Consider the following 23,864-nt stretch of genomic DNA (forward strand, 5'->3'; position numbering starts at 1 on the left):
AAAAAATATAAAATTGAAACAAATAGAATGAGTATAATGAAGGGAAATAATGCAATGAAATGAGTGTAAGCGATCATGTGATCTCAAGTGACGGTGGTAAGTGGAAAATTAATAGATTAGTACTATAAATACGTACCATTTTATATATAATATTATAATGCCAGTCATATTGTATTAGTTTTTTAAATTTTAAATTTATAATTTTAATCATTTTCAACCAAGTAGCAACCAACATTGATTACATATCAAAACCGAAGATTTGTAGAGAATCCAAACAAAGTTTTTTTTTAAACAAGTAAATGCTTAGTAGTTTGGAAAAAGTGATTATATTATATAAAAAATCTACACAACTTCTTATTATTCACACATCATATTTTTTTTAATTTTTATTATTTTTTTCTTTATTATTGACTGAAAGTAAAGATCTCAAATGAGAGAGAAATAGACGCATCTATTAGTTCCTTCAACATTGCCGATGATCTAATGCTATCCAAAATATTTGTGCGAGCAATATTATACACTGCATGATCTATTTGGTCGGTTTATCTCTCTTTTTTTACGAGGTTTGGACGGTGAGTTAGAGATGAGATAACAGTTAAAAATTTAATAAAATATTATTTTTTAATATTATTTTATTTAAAAATTTAAAAATATTAAATTATTTATTATATTTTATTTAAAAATTTTAAAAAATTATAATGATTAAATAAAATGAGTTAAGATTCTTTTTAAAAACAAAAACAAACGAGTCTCCAACTCAAAAAATAAACTTAAAAAAGTCGTCTTCATCTCATTTTTTGTGAAATTATTGAGTAAAGAGTGGGATGGAGGGGATGGATCACATGTCAAATGAGTAAAGTCGCCGTCATCTAAATTTTCATGTTTTTTTATTTATTTGTCTTTTTAAGTTTTCTGAATTTGAATTTTTCAAAAAAAATTATAATGTTGCACACATGGTCTTTCAATTTATACCCGACAAACATCTACAAGGGCTCTTCTTGACACTTGAATATCTAATAACTATGTGAATAGAAATGAAATAATTTTAGTTAAGATGTTTTATTGAATTTTGAAAAAAATAAAGAAATACAAATTGAATAAAAATATTATAAACTTTAAACAAATTTCTCAATAATTTTTTGATATAATTTTTATTTTAAAATTTGAAAAAATTGTATTGTTTTTTATTTTATTTTTTAAGTTTGAAAAAGTTGTATTGAGTTTTGTATTTGGATGATAATTAGGTAATAATTAGATGTAAAAATTAAAGATTTGAAATTGAAAAATATTTTATATTTGAGAGATGTTTGAGAAGTAAATTATACGAAATTTTGAGAATATATAAATGTCCAAATTAACATGCCCAAGTGTTGATGTGGTATTTTAAATTGTTTGCCGATGAAAGGGACAAAAAATAATTCTCAAAGTTTTTATCGAATTTGAGGATTTCAAGTGAACTAGAGAGTAATACATGAAAGTGGATCCCATATATAGCTACATCGTTTATTACTGCCCATATACATCTTTCGAATTGCTTTATATAATTCAATTTTTAAAAAAATTAAAATAAAAATAATATTAAAAAATAATATTTTAATAATATTTTAACTTTATAATATTTTTATTTAACTTTTTCTCTATTATTTTTTAAAATTTCATAAAATATTTTAATTTAAATTATTTATAATTCATCTCAACTCATATATTTTATTACTATTAACAAATTATCTCAACTTATCTCATATCAACTCAATATCTAAACTAGCGCACCCTATATAGTGTATGTCCCATGTGCATATATAACAGATTATTTTACAGATTATTTATATCTTAATTTTACACTTGCACTCTCTCTCTCTCTCTCTGATAATTACACTTGCATTCTCTTCAATAGGTACACTAATTATTTATATTTTAATCCTATTATCTCATTTGGACACACTTTTTTTACCAAGTGTCAAGCGGTGCATGCAATTCTCGAATCGGCAAGGAGTTTTTGTATTCAAAAAATAAATCGAAGACGCGTTTTCTTTCACTCTTTCTTTAGAAAATTGCTTTTTTTTTTTTCACTTTATTCTTCGCTCTCTCTCTCTCAAATAAAGTGAGATCACTACACTTTATGCATTCAACTGTTTTCTGGATGCGGAGGTGTTGAAGTTTAAAGAAAAATTAAACATGTGAGTCTAACTATCTTTTATGTGTTTATGGTATATATAGTATATCTATGCATTATACATGTTTGTTCATATCCTATAAAATAGTAACTGATACTATAAATAAATCATAAAACTTAAATATTCATCAAACTTAAGGGTTACAATTCAAACTTAAGTCCCGACTCCCAATAATTGCAGATATATGATGTGTAGACTCAAATAAATTTTTATTTTTTAGGTTCAATTGTTCTTCCTTTAGATTGCTTTCCATACAGTCATAAGTCCCACACAAAATCTATCAGTAGAGTATCTACAAGAATATATGATGTTTTGGTTGTTTGGAAATTATGGGTCAATGAAATGTTAGTTTGGGTGAGGAAATGGTTCAGTTGTGTTTGAATAATATTTGCAAGAAATTATAAATCTATTACTATACATTAAAACGGAATCATATAATTTCGACGTGACATTCTATTCATAAAAGTAGGCATTCTACCAATTAAAGTTGAAGTGTTATATTTATGAAGCGGTAAATTTTTTAAAAATAATATTTTATTATGAATCATTATAACTTTTAAGTTTCATTTATTTTCTTACATATAAAGATATAAACCGATTCAAAACTCCACTCAAAAGTACTAATTCAACATTTATATTGTTTTGTATTTTAAGCGGAGTCATATGACTCCAATGTAGCATTCTACCTATTAACTTAAAGTATTATGTTTATGAAGCGATAATCTTCTTAAAATTAATATTTCATTATAAACTATTGTAATACTTAAGTTTCATTTATTTTATTGCACATAAATATATAAATTGATTCAGGTCTCCATCCAAATGCACTATTTCAATTTTTATATTGTTTCGTCAAATAGATAATCCCATAAATCGTTTCGAATTTCTCTAATATAAAATTCAATCTCTCTCTAAATCTCTCTTTCTCATACACAATATACACAATAATCCGTACATTACGCGGCTTATAGGCTCGTATATGATAACAAGGAAGTTTCCCAAATAGGTTTACAAAGACTCAAATGGAACTTCTCTACACCTTTAATATTGATAATCCAACTCAAATCCCCGACCAAAGAAACTTCTCTACAGAAGACTTGGATGTGAATTATCTTCTAAATGTCCATTTGATACCAGTCATGATGGATCGATGATTCACATCATCTAGCAGATACAAGATGATCATATCATGTGGAGCATCCGACATGCTTCTAGTTTCGAAAGGCAAGCTATGCACATCTATTTTTCATGATTCATATACAACTACGTATACGAAATAGGAAAGTACGTACATGCGAATAAACTCAAGACAGTTGTCTTCAATGTCGTTGATGGTTAATTTGCAGTACTAGTATATGGGTGCTGATCATTTTGCATCAAGCACGAAGAAGAAAAGAGTTCTAATAGTTTTTTTTAAGGAAAATGCTAGAGTTACTGCTGGGGGCTTCTGTTGGAGCTTTAGTGTATTTTATTATGTGTATTTTTTATATAAAATTTTTAAATACTTTTAAAAAATAAAAAAATCATAATATTATTAAATAATATTTTATTAATTACGAAATAAAATAAAATATTTTTTTAATTACGAAATAAAATAAAAATAATATTTTTAACAACAATATTAGACAACCTGATATTGTTATGATTTTAACACAAATTTTTCCGGTATTTTAAGATATTGGTGGGATAAACACCTAACCAATGGTTACTTAGTAAAATTACAAAGCTTTCAAAGTAGGTAGTGCAGATTTGCATTTATAATGATCAGAATAAGATGAGAGCAAAATATGGTAAGAGAGAAAAGAGATGGTAAGAAAGGTAGAAAATAGAATGAGGCAAGTAAGCTTTGCCTGATTCTGAAGCAAGGTCCTCCTTTTATAGTACAAGGAGTTTCTGTTTACAATAATTAAAGAGAATAGTGAAAGTAAGCCTGTGAGTGAACAATAAATACTGTTTGAGCACGGGTATAAACTGGTTGTCAACTTTATGTCTTCAGCTGTTTGGGTGACTGCTTTTGGCATGTAGTGGCAGTGCATGAACCATTATTGTGTCGTTGCGGAATCTGCTATTGACATAATATGTTAAATTATCAAAAGAATGGTTCGATCAGTCTGAGACGGTCAGCCTTTCAATAGTGAACAAGTGAACTTTTGTTTGAAAAACTCGATAAGTCTTTTGGACGGTCAGTCTCCAACAATAGTATGACTAATCTTCAGATAATCTTGAAGTATCTGGAGAATCATGGCTAAAATATTTGTAAGGATTATTAATGGAAGCCTCTGAGGATGCTTCTGAATTATCTTATTCTTCAGAATAATTTTCTAGATATTTTCTTAGTAGCTGAATTAAATCTTTTTTAGAGAATCCTTCAAGAGCATTCTTCTTGGAGGACTTATTCTTAGAGGAACTGCTGATAGCTTTTCCTCTATGGGAAATAGTTGACGAAGCAGGGGCCTGGATTTGTGGATATCCAGTTGAAACAAGTGAACCATATATGATTTCCGGGAATTCTTTTTGTCCTGTAGATCTGGTGCAATTTGGAAGAAATCTCTGATTACATTTAATATTTTTTATTTTATTTCGTGATTAAGGAAGTATTTTTTAATAATTTTTTTTTTAACTTTTTGATTAAAAAAATATTTTTAATGATGTTCTTTGTATGAGTACTGAACTCGAAAATATTACGATCAGCAACCTAAATAATCCGTACGTGCTCGGAGACTATATCACAGCTCATATAGTACTGTTTTCACATTTGTATGGTATCTCACGTAGAAAAATAATATTTATAATCTTAAAATTGTAAGGCTGCACATTTAAAAAAAAAATTGAAATTAATATGATAAAATTATTTTTTTAATAATAAACATCATTTTTCTTCAAAGAAAGCATGTTAAACTTGCACACTCTAAACTGCGTTTAGATATTGAACTGAGTTGAGTTGAGTTGAGTTGAATTGAGATAATAAAATATTATTAAAATATTATTTTTTAATATTATTATTATTTTAAAATTTAAAAAAATTATAATGATAAGTTGAGATGAATTTAAGCCTCAAACGGAGCCTCTAAAGTCTAGGATGCTAAGCTTACTGGCTTAGAGATTTGGGATCAATGTATACTATATGGTCCTCGGGATCACTTTTGACAGCCCACTCCGGCGAATACGAATTACGAGTACAGTTTAAAATAATTTTTCGAAATGATGTGTTGTGAAATATTTTGTTATTTTTTTAATAGAAAATTAACGGAAATACTTAATTACAAATTGTTTAAAGTTTATGTATCAATTTTATAAAAATTAAAAACTTAAACCTCATTTTAGAAAAATATAAAAACTCAGATCCTAATTCCTAATTTTGAAATTATCCCACTTATATTAAATAAATTCTTTATCATGCTTTGTCGATGAGCTTATTAGGTCTGGAATTTACAAGTCCCAGCTCTATATCCTTTGTAAAATTATCCCTAAGTTTCAGGTTAACGTTGGGCCGGCCCACCGCTACAAACGAGTATCACCGCCTATAAGTAGCTAAAAAGCCTTAAACCCCAGGTCCCCAACCCCGCCTTTTTTTCTAAAAAAATAAAAAAAAAAAAAAAAACTCTTAAACCCTAAACCCTGCTCTGCTGTCTGCTCTCTGCTGTCTGCTCTCGTCCATCATTTTCAATAGGCATGGCGTCCAAGATGAACAGAGCCAACCCGCTTCTCGCCAACCTTCCACACTTCCTCACATGGCGACCCCTCGGCTTCCGCACCATTTGCATGGGCCGCCTCGGTTTTGCCACTCAGTCTCAGCTGGACCCAGACCCCCCCACGCCAGTCGCGGGCACGAAGGTTCTGGATATCGCTCAAGAGGAGTTCGAGATTGGATCACGCTTGATTACTCTAGAGACAGGAAAGATCGCTCGCTTCGCTAATGGTGCCGTGATTTTGGGCATGGACGAGACCAAAGTCTTATCGACTGTCGCCGCGGCCAAAGGGGACGCTGTTCGTGATTTCTTGCCCCTCACTGTACGTGTGTCTTGCTCAATTTTTAGCTTTTAACTTACTTGCATATTTTGATTTTGATTTTGATAAATGCACAATTAGATGCGTGATGTTTTGGCATTTCTTATTAGTATTTTACTTCTTGCTTTTGCATTTTCTCTACTCCGAAATTTTAGGTGTAAATGCGAGTCAGTTTCTTTCTTTTTTGGGTGGGCTGATAGAAATAAATGGAGGTCGCTTGTATGTGTATATTTAAATTGAAATTATGGACATTCAGGTTTTTGTCTAAACCGCTCCCGTATTTGTTGGGTTGCAGTGGATAATTATTTTCTCTCAAGTTTTAGTACAATATACTTCCTAGAGGGCCCAAGCGAAGTGTTATTATAGAACACAGAATAGGGATATAGGATTTCTGAGGTGAATTATGTTGTATGTGAAAACAAATTCTCAGAATAGAGTTTATAATTAGCACATCCTAAAATATGACATCAGTTAGAATGCAAATTAGGAGAAAAGATAAGATCAATGAAGACTAACTCCACCAGTAATGTGAGAAAAGGCCTTACTGCAAGGATTTTTTTTTTTTATTGGCACCAGATGTCTGGGAACAGCGTCTCGACTAATTCCGGGGGTGCTCAGGCCCTTGGCAAGAAGTTTCCCGCAAGTTCACCTTGGGTAATTCAAGAGGAAAATCCCCCAGTCTAATGGCCCCTAGAGATTGTTTGCACCTAAGAAGATTTGAACCTTAAACCTAGGCGGGCAACCCCCAAGCCCAAGGCCTTTACCACTCGAGCCAACCCCTAGGATTTTTGCTCATGCTTCGATCTTGGTAAAGGAATTGACTACTGCTGTGGTGATATTTGTGTCATTTGGAAAGAGCAATCTAAGGCCTTTGCTACCTTATTTATCTTTCTGATGATAGAGTCATGCTTATAAAAATTCTGACCCGCACCAATGTCCGCCATTTGATGTATCTAGAATCACTTTCTAAGATGTGCTCCCATATCCTTGTGGGTGTGCATGCCCACTATGTCTATCACTTTGTGGTTCTTAATGGATTTTGTTCTATTAAGGTTGATTATCAAGAAAAGCAATATGCCCAAGGTGTTATCCCAAACACGTTCATGCGGAGGGAGGGTGCTCCAAAAGAACGTGAACTTTTATGTGGCCGTCTTATTGATCGACCCATACGACCACTATTTCCTTCTGGATTCTACCATGAGGTTCAGGTACGTTGTTACTGTTTTTGGCTGGTTATTTTTTTTTCTCTTTTTTGACTCTTACATTAATATTACTTATCAAATACTTTATATCCAGTAATATTTCCTGATTCATAGGTAATGGCAAGTGTGCTTTCTTCTGATGGAAAACAAGATCCAGATGTAATGGCAGCTAATGCGACATCTGCTGCTCTTATGTTATCAGATATACCTTGGGGTGGCCCCATTGGTATGATACGAATAGGGAGGATTTCTGGGAAATTTATTATTAACCCAACCATGGATGAGGTAAGGCTCAACCCCAGATCATAAATCATAATTGTATATGATGGATTCCTGGACAGTGAGATGTTCTTCCATTTGAGCTTCTTGCTGTTGTTGGGAAATCGTTTGCAATATATTTTTCTAAATCAATGTTCATGGAAGTCAATTTCCCATAGTAAATGATTCTTATTTGTAATTTTTTATATTAAAAATAGTCTACATTTGTCTTGGTCTATCGAAGAAGAATATAATGGAACAACACAAAAATATATATTATTTTTCCTGGCAGGTAAATTATTAATATAAATAGAAAATTAGATTTTGTTGCCTGCATTCTCTTTAGATAAGTATTTTCTTATTTTTTGTATCTATGGTTTAATGCAGCTTAGCTTAAGTGATCTTAATTTAGTATATGCCTGTACAAAGGACAAAACCTTAATGATTGATGTGCAAGCTCGTGAGATCTCAGAGAAAGATCTAGATGCTGGGTTAAGGCTGGCTCATCCCGAGGTTAGTCATGAAACTTGTAGAAATGATCCACCATATTGCTGTTTTTTTGGTCTAATTCTACTTATATGATTGAATTTGAACATTCAGGCGGTGAAATATCTTGAACCCCAAATCAGACTGGCTGCTAAAGCTGGTAAGTGTAAGAAAGAATATAAACTGTCTATGATATCAGATAGAACGTTGGAGAAAGTTAGAAACTTGGCAGAAGCGCCTATAGAGTCTGTTTTTACTGATCCCTCATATGGCAAGGTACATACTATCTGTGCTTATGGTTACAAGTATTTGACTCTGGGAACTGTTTTGAACCTCTCTATCTATCTCTACATATACACGCACAGACACATATTGTTGAAGATATTTTTTTAAAAATAATATGATGTTATGTTTTAAATTCAGTTTGAACGTGGTGAGGCTTTAGAAAAGATTACGCAAGATGTAAAGAGAGCACTTGAAGAAGAATTTGATGAAGAAAGCTTGAAAGTCTTACCCAAGGCAGTAGACACAGTGAGGAAAAAGGTATCCATGAACTATAAACTTATACAGGGACAAGCTTATGTAGAGATCATGTATTTTAAGATCCCTTATATGTTCTGAGTTCTTCAACAACTTTATCATATTCGTGCCTCTTTAACCACTCATTGCTAGATACATCTGACTTTCCTTTTTCTTTCTTGGAAAGTTTCTGAATAATAGCTTCAACTGAATGAATTGTATTGAAGAACACATTATTCTCTTTTCCTGTACTCAAACTTTCGATTATAAAGCTCAGTATTAATGTGATTTTGGTGTTGATATTAATCACTGTCTTGGAAACCCTTGAACCGTGAATACTTTTTTTTTTTTTATAAAGGAAACCTTAAATTGTGAATTGGGTGAGAGTTCTGGTACATATATGCTACCATCTATGATATGATATTGAGAAACGGCTGTTGGAGAATTTTTACTGGTGAGGATTCCACATGGATTAGGCTAATGGATTCCTTACTAGTTACTGTAGATCTCTCTTTTTCTTTTTCTTTGTAATTTTTTAATTAGTAAATAGACAATGATGCACCAGCCAGGAATTGTACCCAGATTACTAGGTTCTATGATCTCTAGGGCTTCAATTATTTAGTTATGTGTCTCTACTATGTTCATTTTTATCCCAATCTTACATCTTTGAAGGCTGGTAATTCTATATGTTGTATAAATATATCAGGTTGTACGCAGAAGGATTATAAATGAAGGATTTAGAGTTGATGGGAGACGTCTAGATGAAGTGAGACCTTTGTATTGCGAAGCTGGTAGTCTTCCTATATTGCATGGATCATCAATTTTTTCTCGTGGAGATACTCAGGTGAGGATAAATGTTTCCTTTATGCTTTGATGACTTAAGAATCACATGGTTGATTTTTTAAATTAAAACAAAAGGCAAAACTGAATTTTGTTAAGTTTGAGTATTTATGTAATTGTTACATATAGGTTCTCTGTACTGTAACACTTGGAGCGCCTGGAGATGCTCAACGCTTGGAGTCCATTGTTGGTCCCCCAACAAAGCGCTTCATGCTTCACTATAGTTTTCCGCCATTCTCAATAAACGAAGTCGGAAAACGAGTTGGCCTGAACAGGCGTGAAGTTGGGCATGGTAAAATAATTTACGTTGTACGACGTCAAAAAAATTAAATTAAGATTGAACCGATGAAATTGGTTTGTTTATTTATCTTCTGGGGATGCTCCACTTTGTTGCCTAAGTTCATTCTTGCTTGTTTAGCTGTTTCTATCTCAATCTTATGTTTTAACGTAGTTTATTAGGATTCCGGCACTTTTGCTTATTCCTGGTTCTGTTGATTTACACATGATATGCATGTCTTTCTTCAGAAGCAAGAGAGTAGAATTGCAGCATTAAATAGACTAGAATATATCAATGTATACTGCCTAGTTGAATGCATTTTGTATGAACTCATGATTGTGAAATCAGCAAGCACTGTATCAAGTCAATTGAACATCAATGAATAGGACCCAAGCACATAAATGGAGGTGGAGTGAACCAAGAGTTGTTGAGTCATGTCCCTGTCCAACCCTCTTAATAGGTTAAGTATTTTTAACTTGGACTTGAGTGGAACTGACCTGCTTGAAGCCAAACTCTAGTTTTTTATCATTAGGTGCACACAGAAAGTCACAGGCTAAAGTTTGCTGGTTCCTCGGAGATTGAAAGGTGTTCTATTCTTGAACTCTTACCACAATCTTAAGAAAGGCAAGCATTCAAGTAATAACGGATGACTTAGTAAGAGAAGATTGAAGGCTGCTTGAAACTTCTTAACTGCTAACGGTGCCAGCCAATGTTTGCTTTTGGAGGAGCACATTTTATCAAACTTCATAAGCTTGCTAATGCAAAATTTTCCTATCCATCCAATGCCTTATTGTAGCATCTTTCCAATGTTGCGTATTACCCCCTTGGACCCTTGTTTCCTTTAAAAAAGGGAAAAATCACACAGCAATTACTGAATCAGGAATACTTCCTGTGTACTTGGGCTATGCCTATTCTTAGTAATAAAATCTCTTATTAATTAAAAAAAAAATACTGAATCAGGAATATCAAATATCATGTTCACATAAAAAAAGTGTGCTGCAGATCCATTTTATGTGATCTATTGTTACATCAGAGAATTATAAATTAAAATTTGAAACCAAATCAAGTTTCAAGAAAAGCAGGGAGTTACAATGTCTTCATTGGGCAATCAACTACGACACTAAGAGTGGTAGCTCAACTAGAGGGAAGTCCAAAAAGGAGGAAATAAGAGGTTGGGGTTGGGTTTTCGGGTAGCGTTTTAGTTGTATGGGAAACAAGGGGTTGGGGTCAGGCTTAGTGTATTTTGGGTTGTTTTTCACGGGTTTTTTGGGTCATTGGGGTCAATGGGCAAGGTGTTTTATTGTATACATCAGTGTACTTGGTTATTCCTTTTTTATATATATAATATTTTTACTTATAAAAAATAAATAAATTAAAATTTGGATATTTGGTTTTCTGACCAAGATTTCTGAGGGAAATGCGCAATATCTTTCAGCAACTAAAAAATGTCTACATTCTTGACAGAAATGAGAAATGAATAAATTAGAAGTTTTTCCTTTTGTTTTTTTTTTTTTTTCCCGCCAGCCGGGGGGAGTTGAGAGGTTAAGCAGAGAAGTTTAATAGTAAGCAACTTCTGGCATTTCTTGTAGGAACTCTTGCTGAGAAAGCTCTGCTTGCTGTGTTACCTCCTGAAGACGACTTTCCCTATACAGTCCGTGTCAACTCAGAGGTCATGGCCTCAGATGGCTCAACCTCAATGGCGACTGTTTGTGGAGGTATGCTTTTCCACTTGTAACTGCAGTATCTCTTGTCGTTCCATTTGTTTCTCCTACCTTTTTGCTAGTTGCTTGGAAACTGGGGAGTTCATAGGTTGCATTTACTCTTCAAAATCAACCCCAATAGAATGGCTTGAATTTATATCATGAATTATTTATCTCTAAGTTGCTGACAAATCGTTTGAGTAGGGTGATGGAGAGGATTATTACCATCTCAAAATGCTTTTGTGAGAGGAAGGCAGATCTTAGATTCTTGTTTATTTACTGAGGAGATTTGGTTTTGGTGCTAAATGGAGCTCGTGGATTAAGCATTGTGTTTCGACTTCAAAATTTTCTATATTGGTGAATGGTGAACCGGCTGGTTTTTTTTGTAGTTCTCGCGGTTTGAGGCAAGGCGATCCCATTTCCCCCTTTCTTTTTGTTATGGTTATGGAAGCTTTGAGTAGAATGATTGAGAGGGCTGTGGAGGGTAATCTGCTGTCCAGTTTTGTGGTGGGTAATGAGACTAGGAATTGTTTAAAGATCTCTCATTTGTTATTTGCTGACGATACCTTGATTTTTAGTGAGCCTGATTCGGATAATTTTCGTGTTTTAAGAGCACTTTTGCTATATTTCGAAGCTGTTTTGGGGTTAAGAGTTAATTTGTCGAAGTCTGAAATTGTTCCTGTGGGTGTTGTTCAGAATTTATCAGACCTGGCGAATTTACTGGGGTGCAGAATCTCTTCTTTGCCTTTGAGGTATCTTGGGCTTTGGGAGCCTCTTTTAAAACTGTTAATATATGGGATGGGGTGATTGAAAAAATTGAAAGGAGGTTAGCGGGTTGGAAGAGGATCTACTTGTCTAAGGGGGGAAGATTAACTCTTATAAAGAGTACTTTGTCCAACCTTCCCACCTATTTCCTTTCTCTTTTTCCTCTTCTGGCAAGTGTTGAAAAGAGGATTGAGAGTTTATTTCGAAATTTCTTATGGGGAGGCTATGGTGAGTAAAAGAAGTTTCACTTGGTTAGTTGGAAGAAGGTTTGTCAACCACTGCATCGTGGTGGTTTGGGGATAAAAGATTTATGGGTTTTTAATAGAGCTTTATTTGGAAAATGGCTTTGGAGATATCATTTGGAGAGTAAGCCCTGCGGAAAAGTGTGATAGAAGTGAAATATGGAAGTTTGTGGGGCGGTTGGTGTTCTAAAGCTGCCAGTGGTGCTTATGGGGTTAGTTTGTGGAAATTTATTAGAAAAGGTTGGGATTCCTTCTCCAATAATTTCAGATTAAAGGTGGGAGATGGTAAGAGGATTTTCTTTTGGCATGATTTTTGGTGTGGGGATACTGCTCTCAAGCTGGTTTTTCCTTCAATTTTCAGAATTGCCAGGGATCATAATGCATCTATTTTTTATTCTTACTGCAGTAATAATAACCAGGTTGAATGGAATATCCTTTTTAAAAGGGATGTCAATGATTGGGAGGTGGATGAAGTTAAGGCTCTGCTGGTCAAACTCTACAGTTCAAAGTTGGTGCTTGAAAGAGAGGATAGTATGGTGTGGATCCCTGCTGGAAATGCTAAGTTTTCAGTCTCATCTTATTAAAGATTTTTGTCAAGTCATAGTAGTTGTGTTTTTCCTTGGAAAAGTATATGGAAAGTAAAAGTTCCCGATAAGGTTACTTTTTTCTGTTGGGTTGCATCTTTGGGTAAAGTATTGACTACTGATAATCTTAGAAGGAGAGGTCTGTTTATAGCTGATTGGTGTGTCATGTGTAATAGGGCAGGAGAATCTGTAAATCATCTTTTTCTTCACTGCGAAGTGTCAAGATTCTTGTGGACTGAGGTTTTGAGTTGGACAGGTTTACATTGGGTAATGCCTAGAGAAGTGGTGGATTTATTGGAAGGGTGGAAGAGTTTGAAGGGCTGTAAGAAGGCGGTGAGAGTTTGGAAGATGATACCTCTTTGTCTTATGTGGTGCATATGAATTGAAAGAAGTGGGAGATGCTTCGAAGATAAAGAACGCTCATTGGGAGATCTTAGGGATTTCTTCTTGAGTACTGAGTTCTTGGGTTAAAGTGTTTGTAATGGATGATAATTTTCTGCACTTGTTTTAGTTTTCTGGTGTTTAGTTTCTTTTCATTTGTGGAAGTTGTAGGTGTTTCCTTTGTATACGTCCTGTATACTTGGGCTTATGCCTATTTCTTGAATAAATTATTACTTATAAAAAAAAATATATATGCTGCATGATATACATTTACCTCTTTTGTAGGCAGCATGGCGTTGATGGATGCTGGCATTCCATTACGTGAACATGTAGCTGGTATTTCAGTGGGTCTTGTTAGTGAAGTTGATCTATCGACTGGAACAATTAAGGATTATCGTATATTGACTGATATTTTGGTGAGATGTCTTGTCTTCTTTGAGTTATTGCCTTGTGTGTGGTCGTCCTCTGTGGGAAAGTCTTTTTGGTTTTGCTGTTTCTTAATTTAAATGCTGAAGACTTCCAATAGCAAATTGTTATATGGTTATATTTAGTCTTCTAGTCTTTTCAATTTAATGCTTATGTCTATATTTCCTTTAATGGAATCAGCAGTTTTATTTTCTTTGGTAGCCTTTGAATTGGCCCATTGGTTTCTAGTTTTTACTTGAGCTTTTAAAAACCACACCAATATGTCTGTGTTTCTACAAACAAAAGTAGGTATCTCTACTAATTACCATGGCCTTGTGCTAAGTTGCATTTGGAGTTTATATATTGGATTTCTATAGGGCCTCGAAGATCATCTCGGAGACATGGACTTCAAAATTGCTGGCACACGAAAAGGAATTACATCAATTCAGTTAGATATAAAACCTGCTGGAATTCCTTTAGATATCATTTGTGAGTGTTTAGAGCCTGCACTTAAAGGTCGTCTTCAAATCCTTGACCGTATGGATCAAGAGATCAAAGTACCGCGTACTCAGGATGACAGGAATTCTCCTCGATTAGGTTGAGTTTCCCCTTTAATTTGCTCTTGGGTTTCGGTTTATATCTAGTACAAATTGCTATGGTGAAAGTTAACTTGTGCTTGATAATTTATTACCATGATGCAGCCACCTTGAAATTCAGTAATGATGCCATACGTCGCTTGATTGGGCCTCTAGGAGTTTTAAAGAGAAAGATTGAAGAGGAAACAGGTTGGGTTCCTCCTACTTGAGCATATTTAAGTATTGTCACTAATTTCTTAGCTGATCTCTTGAATGCCTAGGATATTTTCATCTTGGGGTTCTTGATAATAATGACCATTACCTTCTTGTGTTTGGTTCATCGCACATCTCAATACGGTTTTATGGTCATTTTTTTTTGTGCATTCTATTGATTTTTCATAAAATAATGTGCACATGGTGAACGGCTTTCTCAATTAGGATTTGACTCGGCTTTCCCCATTATGGTCATATTAGTATAGTTTGAAATTGCTTGATATTTCAAACATACTCATTATATATTTAAGTCGTAACTTCGGTTGTTATGCCATCCTACATAAAGATCTCTTTGATGCTACATTATTGAGATAATGTCAATCAATTCATGGCTGTATTTAGTCATTGGTTAATCATGTTGCGTACTTCTGTAATACAGGTGCACGAATCTCTGTAAGTGATGGATCACTTACCATAGTTGCTAAGAATCATGCTGTCATGGAAAAAGTACTAGAAAAGGTAAATATTGCCTTCAATTGAGCTATTATATTCAAGTTTTATATGTTGCAAATGGGGGGTTTTTATTTGAGTAGTTTGTGTTTTTCTAAATGGTTCCAAGTTGTATCTATATGAGGGTTAGTACATTTAATATGATATGAAATTATGCTTCAAAACTTTACAATGCTTCTTCCTGAGGAAGAATAAAACTGCAATAAAGAAAACTGTTTTGGGTGGGCCATGTGAAAATGACTGGCATAATAAAAGTTTTTCCCATCTAGCTTATGATTTATCTTCTGCTCTGAAGGTTGATTTTATTGTCGGACGTGAGATTGAAATCGGAGGGATCTATAAAGGTATTGTATCTTCAGTAAAAGAATATGGTGCATTTGTGGAGTTTAATGGTGGTCAGCAAGGCCTTCTGCACATTTCTGAGTTGTCACATGAACCGGTATGTAAAAGGGTTGGAGTAGTTAAGAGTGTTTTTATTTTAATTTGTTTGTGATCTTAGTTTTTTAATCCAGTGAATTTCTGCTTTTATTATAATTGGTATGGCATTCAGCACATGTAGCGGTAAGAAAAATACTAATCTTAGAAAAATGCTATATATACTGGAGTATAAGTGGTAGTTTGAATTTATTAGTTTTTGTTAAATAAAATTGAAGGAAAAGTGAACTACATTTTCAAAGTGGATTCTCAAATCAAATACAGATCAGTTTGCAAGTCACTTAGCTGGCTGTCTTTCGAAGGAAAAGTTTTGGGAGAAGTAAGGTTATGATGTTAGGGGGTTTTACGCTTAGAATATTAGAAAAGGGAGGGGGGGAGAGGTGATGATAATAACAGACCATTCTGCAGATAATTTAGTAGAAGATGATCAGTTGAAAAGGAAGAAAAAAGGGGGAAAAGGAACTAAAGCCTTCAATTCACTTGAACACTCTTTAATCTATCAATCAAAGTCTTTTTAATAACTTAATCTTTGAATGGTACGACCACACACCACACCTTTTTTTTTTTTTTAATTTTTTCTAAAAAAAATTTAGTTTTATTATTCCTAAATTAATTGAGTTCTTCTATTCATCACCTATACACCACACATTTGATAAGAAAAAAAAATAAAAAAATTATGTGTAGTGTGTGGTGTGAGGATGATGAATAGATTTTTTTTTTTTTAAATATCTGTCACAGTCTTGTGAACCTTTCCTTTACAGGATAAAAAATCCCAATCTAGAAATCATATAATTTTGGGAAGTTTGGTTACAAAAACTAAGCAGCACTCTTGGAGACTTAAAAACATGCTATATTTTTAATGAACTAGAGTCTACATGACTAACTTATGTTGGCTCCTAATCCTAATTAGGTGTTTATCCTGTTTACAACCTGTGTAATTGAGCTATGCCTATTGGTATTATCAATAAAATTATGGTTACCTATAAAAAAAACTGCACTATCATAGCCTTCATACATATGAAACAGGGAAAGAAATTTTTGGATGATGGATATGATTCTGTCATGCATTGTGGCCATAGATTCACGGTGTTGATCAAGTAGAGATGCCTTTGAAATAAGTGCAGCTGAACCACCTAAGGGGCTAAGATCAAAAGGTGGCAAGACTAGGAATGATACAAGCATGTTGGATGCCGTTAAATGAGAAGTGAGGCTTAGCTGTACTGAGGACCAGATATTATAGTGTAAGTTGCCATTGGTCCTTAGACCTAATAGCATCTCCTCTACCATAAACAATGGATCAATGGTAATGTCAAGGAGTCAATCCTTGTGAGCTGTCTTTTTTTAGGTAAGTTTTCATATGGAATAAAGACTAAAGATGTCCAATTTTTTGTTTTTAAAAAGACAACCAGGTAGAAGTTCTAATACTGTTCACGTCCAAGGTGCTATGAGGACTGGGTGAGGACAAAATGAATTTTGTTCAACGCTCAGAATAATGGGAAGGACATTCTTTGCTTTAATGGAAGCCTCTAATAGAATAAAATGGTAGAAAAAAGGATTTGTATAATCCTTGTTGCTGGGATATGGGCCATAATGCATTTCAGATTTGGCTAGGGTTTATTTGATATTTTTTCAGGTTAAACTCAATTGGTATTTCATATGCTTTTCTTCATTAATTTTTCATCCTTCATTTGATCGATCAGGTATCTCGGGTTTCAGATGTGGTATCTGTTGGCCAACAACTTTCTTTGATGTGCATCGGTCAGGATGTTCGTGGCAACATTAAATTATCCCTTAAAGCAACTTTACCTAGACCTGGATCTGACACAAATAATGTGGTCGAAGAATCTGTTCCACCAGTGAAAGAAGAACCCAATATTTGGGCATCAGTTGGGGAAGTCTCTGACGAACAAGAAAAGCAGAGCTCCCTGTCAGAGGACTACAAAATGAGGGAGGTTAACCCCTCTACTTCAGTACCACCGGTTCTAATTCGAAGTGCTGCAGAGTGTGACGAGGAGGAAAAAGCTGCTGCTTCGAGTCAGAATGCCAAGAGTACCACTAGTCCTGGTGGTGCTCCAAAACCAAGTCGTTCTGACTGTGGTGTCTTTCCAGTGAAGAATATTAAGAAGTCAAAACGGGTCTTGCAAAAGGATGGAGAGAAAGAATCCATTTCTATCCTCAGAAGTGAGGATGGAGATGCTGATAAGGAGGATGAATTTGAGGCTTCTATAAGTGTGAAAAATCTGAAGATTGGAACGAAATTAATTGCTAAGGTTTATCAAATTCGTGCACGTGGGTTGGTCCTTGATTTGGGTGGAGGACTTCGTGCAATGTATCGGTTTGAGGCATGTGTTATCTTGTTTCTATGTTTTCATCATACATAGCCTTATCGGTTTTTCATTTCGTATCTTTTGTTTTCAGCCTCAAATATATCTCAAAGATGAATGCCTAACAACTAGCCAATAGGAAGCCTGACAACCAAGAGATGCATTTTTTCCCTTACGATTGAGTCTGTGAAAATTGATTTCTTCTCTGCAATTGATGCATTTATTAATAACTGCTTTGTTTTTCCATGCAGATTAATGAAAAGAGAGACTTTGTGGTAGGTGAGGAGATACGAGTTGAGTGTTCAAGCTTTTCTAGTAAAGGAATCCCAGTAGTCTCGTTGGTGGATGATCAATAATATTGTATCGACAATTCTTTTATGAGATCGGAGCTGCAAGATGATTTATCTTTTAAGAAATTCTCGCAGAAGCTGGAAATGTAAAGAAATTGGCCAAAATTTTGCTGGATAGGAAAGTGCAAGTGAAATGACGTTGTATATATGTTCACATAATCTGCTGGGGAAGGGATCGAGCAAGAGTTTGTGACCTGCATGATCCGTGAGAATATCATGAGTGCTGGCGCTCGGCTCAAGATCAGTTCTACATTAAGCTTTCTCCAACTTCTGAATGCAGATAAGAAGTTGGTTTTAGAAATGCAGAGCACATGATTAGACACCCTGACTTGGGATGGATCTCTTAGTTCAGCAGCTGTCCCGGTCACTTCGCTCCTACTGCCATCAACAACTCCTTTCATAATTGTTTTTGGGGGACTTGAAAATGTTGTTGAAGTCGAACTTCTCTCACCAATTCGATAAGTTATTGACTAATAAACTATTCTCATGATATCAGATATTACATGACAAAGCAGAAAAGCTTCGCAGCCTTGCAAGTTCTTCAGTTTGTTCTACACCTTTGCTGATCTCTGTGCTTCCATTCTGATCCCAAAAGATACACCATCCTTTACCTTCCAAAGAACTATGTTTTGCACCCATTCCTCCACCATGGCAAGCATCCAACTAAGGACCCTGTCTTTTATTTACTTTTTTTGGTCATGAATGTCAATCAATTTCATTTTGTACTGTGGAATGTTAATGCAACTTTTGTAATTGATTTCGGATTTGGAAATTCTCTTAAAAGCCAATTAAAATTTACTCTTATCTTTGTAGGTTCTAAATAGAGCTAGTAATCATAATGGGTGATATTTCCTTCACTTTTTGGGTTACGTTGCAGATATTGGGCAGTGATTATTGATCAAGTTTTGAGTTGAATGCGCACACCCTCACTTAGAAAACGGAGCACTTTAAAAGGGTTATTGACGTTCTGTAATTAGTCATAACGTACCATCACAATTACCACATTTTGCGAAGATTTCAACATTGATCTCCACTCATTCGGTCTCTATGTACGTACGTATGTAGAGAAGTGCTACCTACCTACACAAAGAAATTAAACAAAAATAAATATACAGACTGATATGATTTCATGAGATCTGTTATATCTATTTTATAATAAAAATAAATTTATAATTTAACGTACCATATCAAGTCACATCAGTTTATGAGTTTATTTTTATGTAATTTTTTATGTCTAAAATATTTTCCATATATTATGTATGCATGTCTGCGCGCATGTTTATATATTTTTGAAATCATGAAGGGGAAGTGTGATGATGGTTATAATTTGGAACAAAGGCAAGCATCCCTGCCTAAAGTTTTTAGAATTTTGGCTTGACTATTGCATTTTTGCCTTTTGAATCTGATATAGATATTTGACTTTTGAGTGCAGCCATTAGGTGAAAAAAGTGCTTTTGAAGATCTACACGGTAATAGCCAATAAGAGGAAGGATTGGACAAAAAATACAATTATTGCATTGACTTTAGGAATGTAAAAGTGCTTTACGATCATGAATTATGTGACGGATTTCCAGGATGAATCTCTGGCCGACGTACGTACAAACAAGAAAAACGCCATCTCTGTCTAGTATATTTTCACAACTACTCACAATTTATTTTATTTTATATTATTTAATCATTATAATTTTTTTAAATTTTTATATAAAATAAAATAAATAATTTATATTTTTTAAAATTTTAAAATAAAATTAATATTAAAAAAATATTCTAAAAATATTTTATTTAATTTTTAATTTTAATTTTATTTCATCTTATCTATAGAAATAATCGAGATAAACATTGCATCATAGAATTAGGAGCGCACTGTCTTTTTTAACGAAGTTGACAAGTTTTCGCTTTGTTATCAGATGTGCAATATATATGATCCAAAAAACAAAGCAATATCAAAATGGACATCAAGCAATCTACTCTGCATTTAAGATCAATAGAGAAGTCCTTATCTCATTGCATTAACAAGCCACACTTCTCATCAGATGGTCAACTAAATAAGTAAAAACAAATTATGGCAGTAGAACTTGCGTTGAAGATGCATTGAGCTTGGATATGAAGAAATATAACAGAAATATTTTAATCATAAAAATATTCTACTAAAATAATTTTATAAATTGGTATAATTTGATGTAGTACGTTAGATTATATAGTTAATTTTATTCTAAAATAGATCTAACGTATCGTATAAAATCATATTAATTTATAAATTTACTATTATAATTTTTTTTTATAGCTGTAACACTTTTTGTAAATAAAGAATGAATATATATTAAAAATAGTCTTAAAATTAAGGGAAAAAAACCCTCAAAAAATTAAATCAACTTTTGGAATAACATCCCATGAGCATGAGATGCTAAGGTTTGGTTTGGTTAAAAGGTTTAAATTATCTCATCTTATATAGTTATTATAATTTTTTTAAATTTTTATATAAAACATAATAAATAATATAATATTTTAAAATTTAAAAATAAAAATAATATTAAAAAATAATATTATAATAATATTTTATTTAATTTTTAATTTTTATCTTTATCTGTATAATCAAACGAGTCCTAAAAGTATAGATCTACCACCCACTTTGAATTATAAATCTTCTTTTTCGACGAGATGGGTATTGTTTCATCACAAGCTAGCAAACAGGTTGTAGATGGGAAAATGAGGAAAGAATAAAGGATCTTAAAAAGACGCCATCCACATTGAGTCGTGAATTGCTAACAGATTTGTCAAACATTGGGCGGTGGCCTGGTGGGTGCATTTACACCTGCATGCTTGAAAGCAAAAACACAGAGAGAGAGAGAGAGAGAGAGAAGTGGTCGGAGAGGTGCCACAGATACTAGTCAGACCTTTAAGTTGGGAAGTAAAGTCAAAGAAGAGGTCCCAACGAGACGGTGGGTTGTAAAAAGTAAAAACTTTTAAATATTCCAACACTGAAAAGCCCCCTAAAAATATTCCAATGCTAATATTCGAATGAGCTTTGCTACATAATTTCTATCACATTCTACATTTTATATTTTTTTAAATTTTTTAAATTTTTAATATTTTTTTTATTTTTTTTTGAGTTTATTCTTTTTGAATTATTTTAAATTTTTTATTCATTATTCATATAATAAATATTTAATAAAAGAAAAAAATAATAAAAATTAAAAATAATATGGAGTATGGATGTTGTGTGAATAGTAAGAGATTGAGTAGATTTTTTGTATTTGAATAGCATCTGCAACGGTGCAGGCAAATGTAAAAATAAAATTTGGCTAAAATTATATATTTTGTCTTTTATATTTGTCAATTAAGAGATATTTTATTAGGAGTATTACTCGCATGGTGAGGGGCGGGAGGCAGGAAGGGTTTCATACTCCACCCCCCACCCCGCTACCAGAGGGGTTGAAATCCCATTCCGCTCAATTTATTGTCTAATTTTTTTTTTTAGATTTAAATTATAATATAATTTAAAGTATAAATTGAAATTTATATATTAAAAAAAATATAAATTCATTAGAGTTATATTTTAGATTGTCTTGACCTCCTATGCCAACCATTATTTAGGAGATAAAAGTAATTCATTAATTTGAAATTGAATTCAAGTTTTTAATAAATTGTATATATTTATATACAATATATATATACAATATATTTAGGAGTGTAACCGGTCTAGTTCGATCCGATTTTGGACAAAATATAGGACCGAACTGGTATGTATAGATTTTACATTTTTCAAAACCAATTATGCCCCGATTACCCTTACCGATTACGCCCCCGATTACCCTCCTAAACCGGTACCTCCGATTTTACCAGTTTCTGATTAAGTCCGATTTTTTCAGTTTTTTTAAATGTAAAAAATATATAATAAAGTGTTACTTCTTATGATAAAATTTTATTAATAATTTAATATATATATATATTATGTTTAAAGCATATGATCAATTAAATTTTTATCTTTAAGATTAAACTTTTATTTTATAAATTATAACAACATTATTTTATATATAATTATATTAATAACATATGATCAAACAAATTACAAATATTCATATTTAAAATTAACATTTTATGTTATAATTTATAAATTATAATATGAAATTATTTCATATATTATATATAATTATATATATAAATTTAATATATAATTATATATTATATATATAAATTTTGTATAATATATAAAATTAATTTATATATATATTTTTTTCTAACCGGTCTGGTTTGGTCCGATCCGGTCCTGGAAACTACGGAATCAAAACCGGATTGGATCCGGCCGGTTTTCTTAAAACAGGAACCGGTTTCAGATTGGACCGGTTCAAAACCGAACCAACCGGTCCGGACCGATTTTTCGATTTAAATTTACACTCATATATATATTTATATAAATATTAAAAATTATAATTTTTTATGTAAAAAAGATGAGGAGTGCGGAGTGAGAGTCGGGGCGGACAAGGGTAGGCCCCATTGCCCACCCTTAGATTTTATGTTAGATTATCTATTTATTAGTCAAAATAATAATAATATTTTTATTTTTATTTGTCATAATTTATAATTATGTTAATTATATATTAATTAATAATTTAATTAAAAATTAAATTATTATTTTGCCTTCGTTTAAGAGAGAGAAAGCAAGAAGAGAGAGAAAAAAAAATAATAAAATAAAGTACGGAGGGTGAACAATAGATTTCTAAATATGTAAACATACTGTAGCAAAAAATTTCCTTTTAGCTAATCTTAAATAGTAGATTTAATTGGATTGTTAGCTAAATATTAGTTTGTATCGGTGTTTGCATATATCATTGTCAGTGCTTTAAAATTAGGTTTGAATAGTAAATTAAAATAAAATGAATTAAAATAAAAATAAAAATAAAATAAAATAATAAAATTATAATAATAATATTTTAAAATTTTAAAAAATTAAAATTTTTTATTATTTTTATATAAAAATTATAATAATTAAATAAAATAAGATAAATATATATTAATAGACAGTAATCCAAACCGACAAAAAGTACTTTTCTATACAACTCAGAACTCAAGATAAATGATTACCCAAAAGAGAGAGAGAATTCAATATAAGTAACTTTTGAACACGTGTTATGCGCTATAATTTTAAAGGGGTAATGTTGTTACACCATGTCTTCAATTTTTATATATTATATTTTTAAAATTTTATTATTATTTTTTTAAATTAATTCAATTATTCTATTCATTATTTATATATTAAATATTTGATAAAATAAAAAATAAAAAATAAAAAATATAATATATGAAAATTATATGAATAGTAAAAAATTATGTAGATTTTTTTAATTTTAAATTACTTTCCGTTTGTCAACTCGTAGGCGGGTACCAATTACGTACGCTTTTAGCCTTTTCCTAAACATTTTCCTTTTTCCTTGGGTTCAAGATTCGGATTACGCTTTCTCCTTTAAAGGTTTCTCGATTAGAAAAGGAAAAATCAGTGCTCGCTGAAGCTATTTTTTATTAGTTTATCTAATAATATTATTCATATAATATAATTCAAAGTAAAATCAAGAGTGAATATAAACAAATTTCGTAAAGAGGAATTAATGATGATAAATT

The 23,864-nt window shown here is 32.4% G+C and overlaps 1 protein-coding gene across 1 annotated transcript; it reads left to right on the forward strand.

The window, feature by feature from the left end:
* The first annotated feature begins 5,771 nt into the window (after positions 1-5,771).
* Positions 5,772-19,046, forward strand: LOC109007251 (polyribonucleotide nucleotidyltransferase 2, mitochondrial). Its single transcript, XM_018986849.2, has 16 exons — positions 5,772-6,185; positions 7,235-7,390; positions 7,499-7,669; positions 8,030-8,155; positions 8,243-8,404; positions 8,552-8,671; positions 9,354-9,491; positions 9,617-9,779; positions 11,354-11,479; positions 13,722-13,852; positions 14,219-14,438; positions 14,543-14,626; positions 15,069-15,148; positions 15,435-15,578; positions 17,275-17,916; positions 18,150-19,046. The coding sequence occupies exons 1-16, from the start codon at positions 5,847-5,849 to the stop codon at positions 18,252-18,254; spliced, it is 2,907 nt and encodes a 968-aa protein (XP_018842394.2). The 5' UTR covers positions 5,772-5,846; the 3' UTR covers positions 18,255-19,046.
* Positions 19,047-23,864: the final 4,818 nt, after the last annotated feature.

Source organism: Juglans regia, chromosome 1, assembly GCF_001411555.2.
Source record: "Juglans regia cultivar Chandler chromosome 1, Walnut 2.0, whole genome shotgun sequence".
In the NCBI taxonomy this organism is placed as follows: Eukaryota; Viridiplantae; Streptophyta; class Magnoliopsida; order Fagales; family Juglandaceae; genus Juglans; species Juglans regia.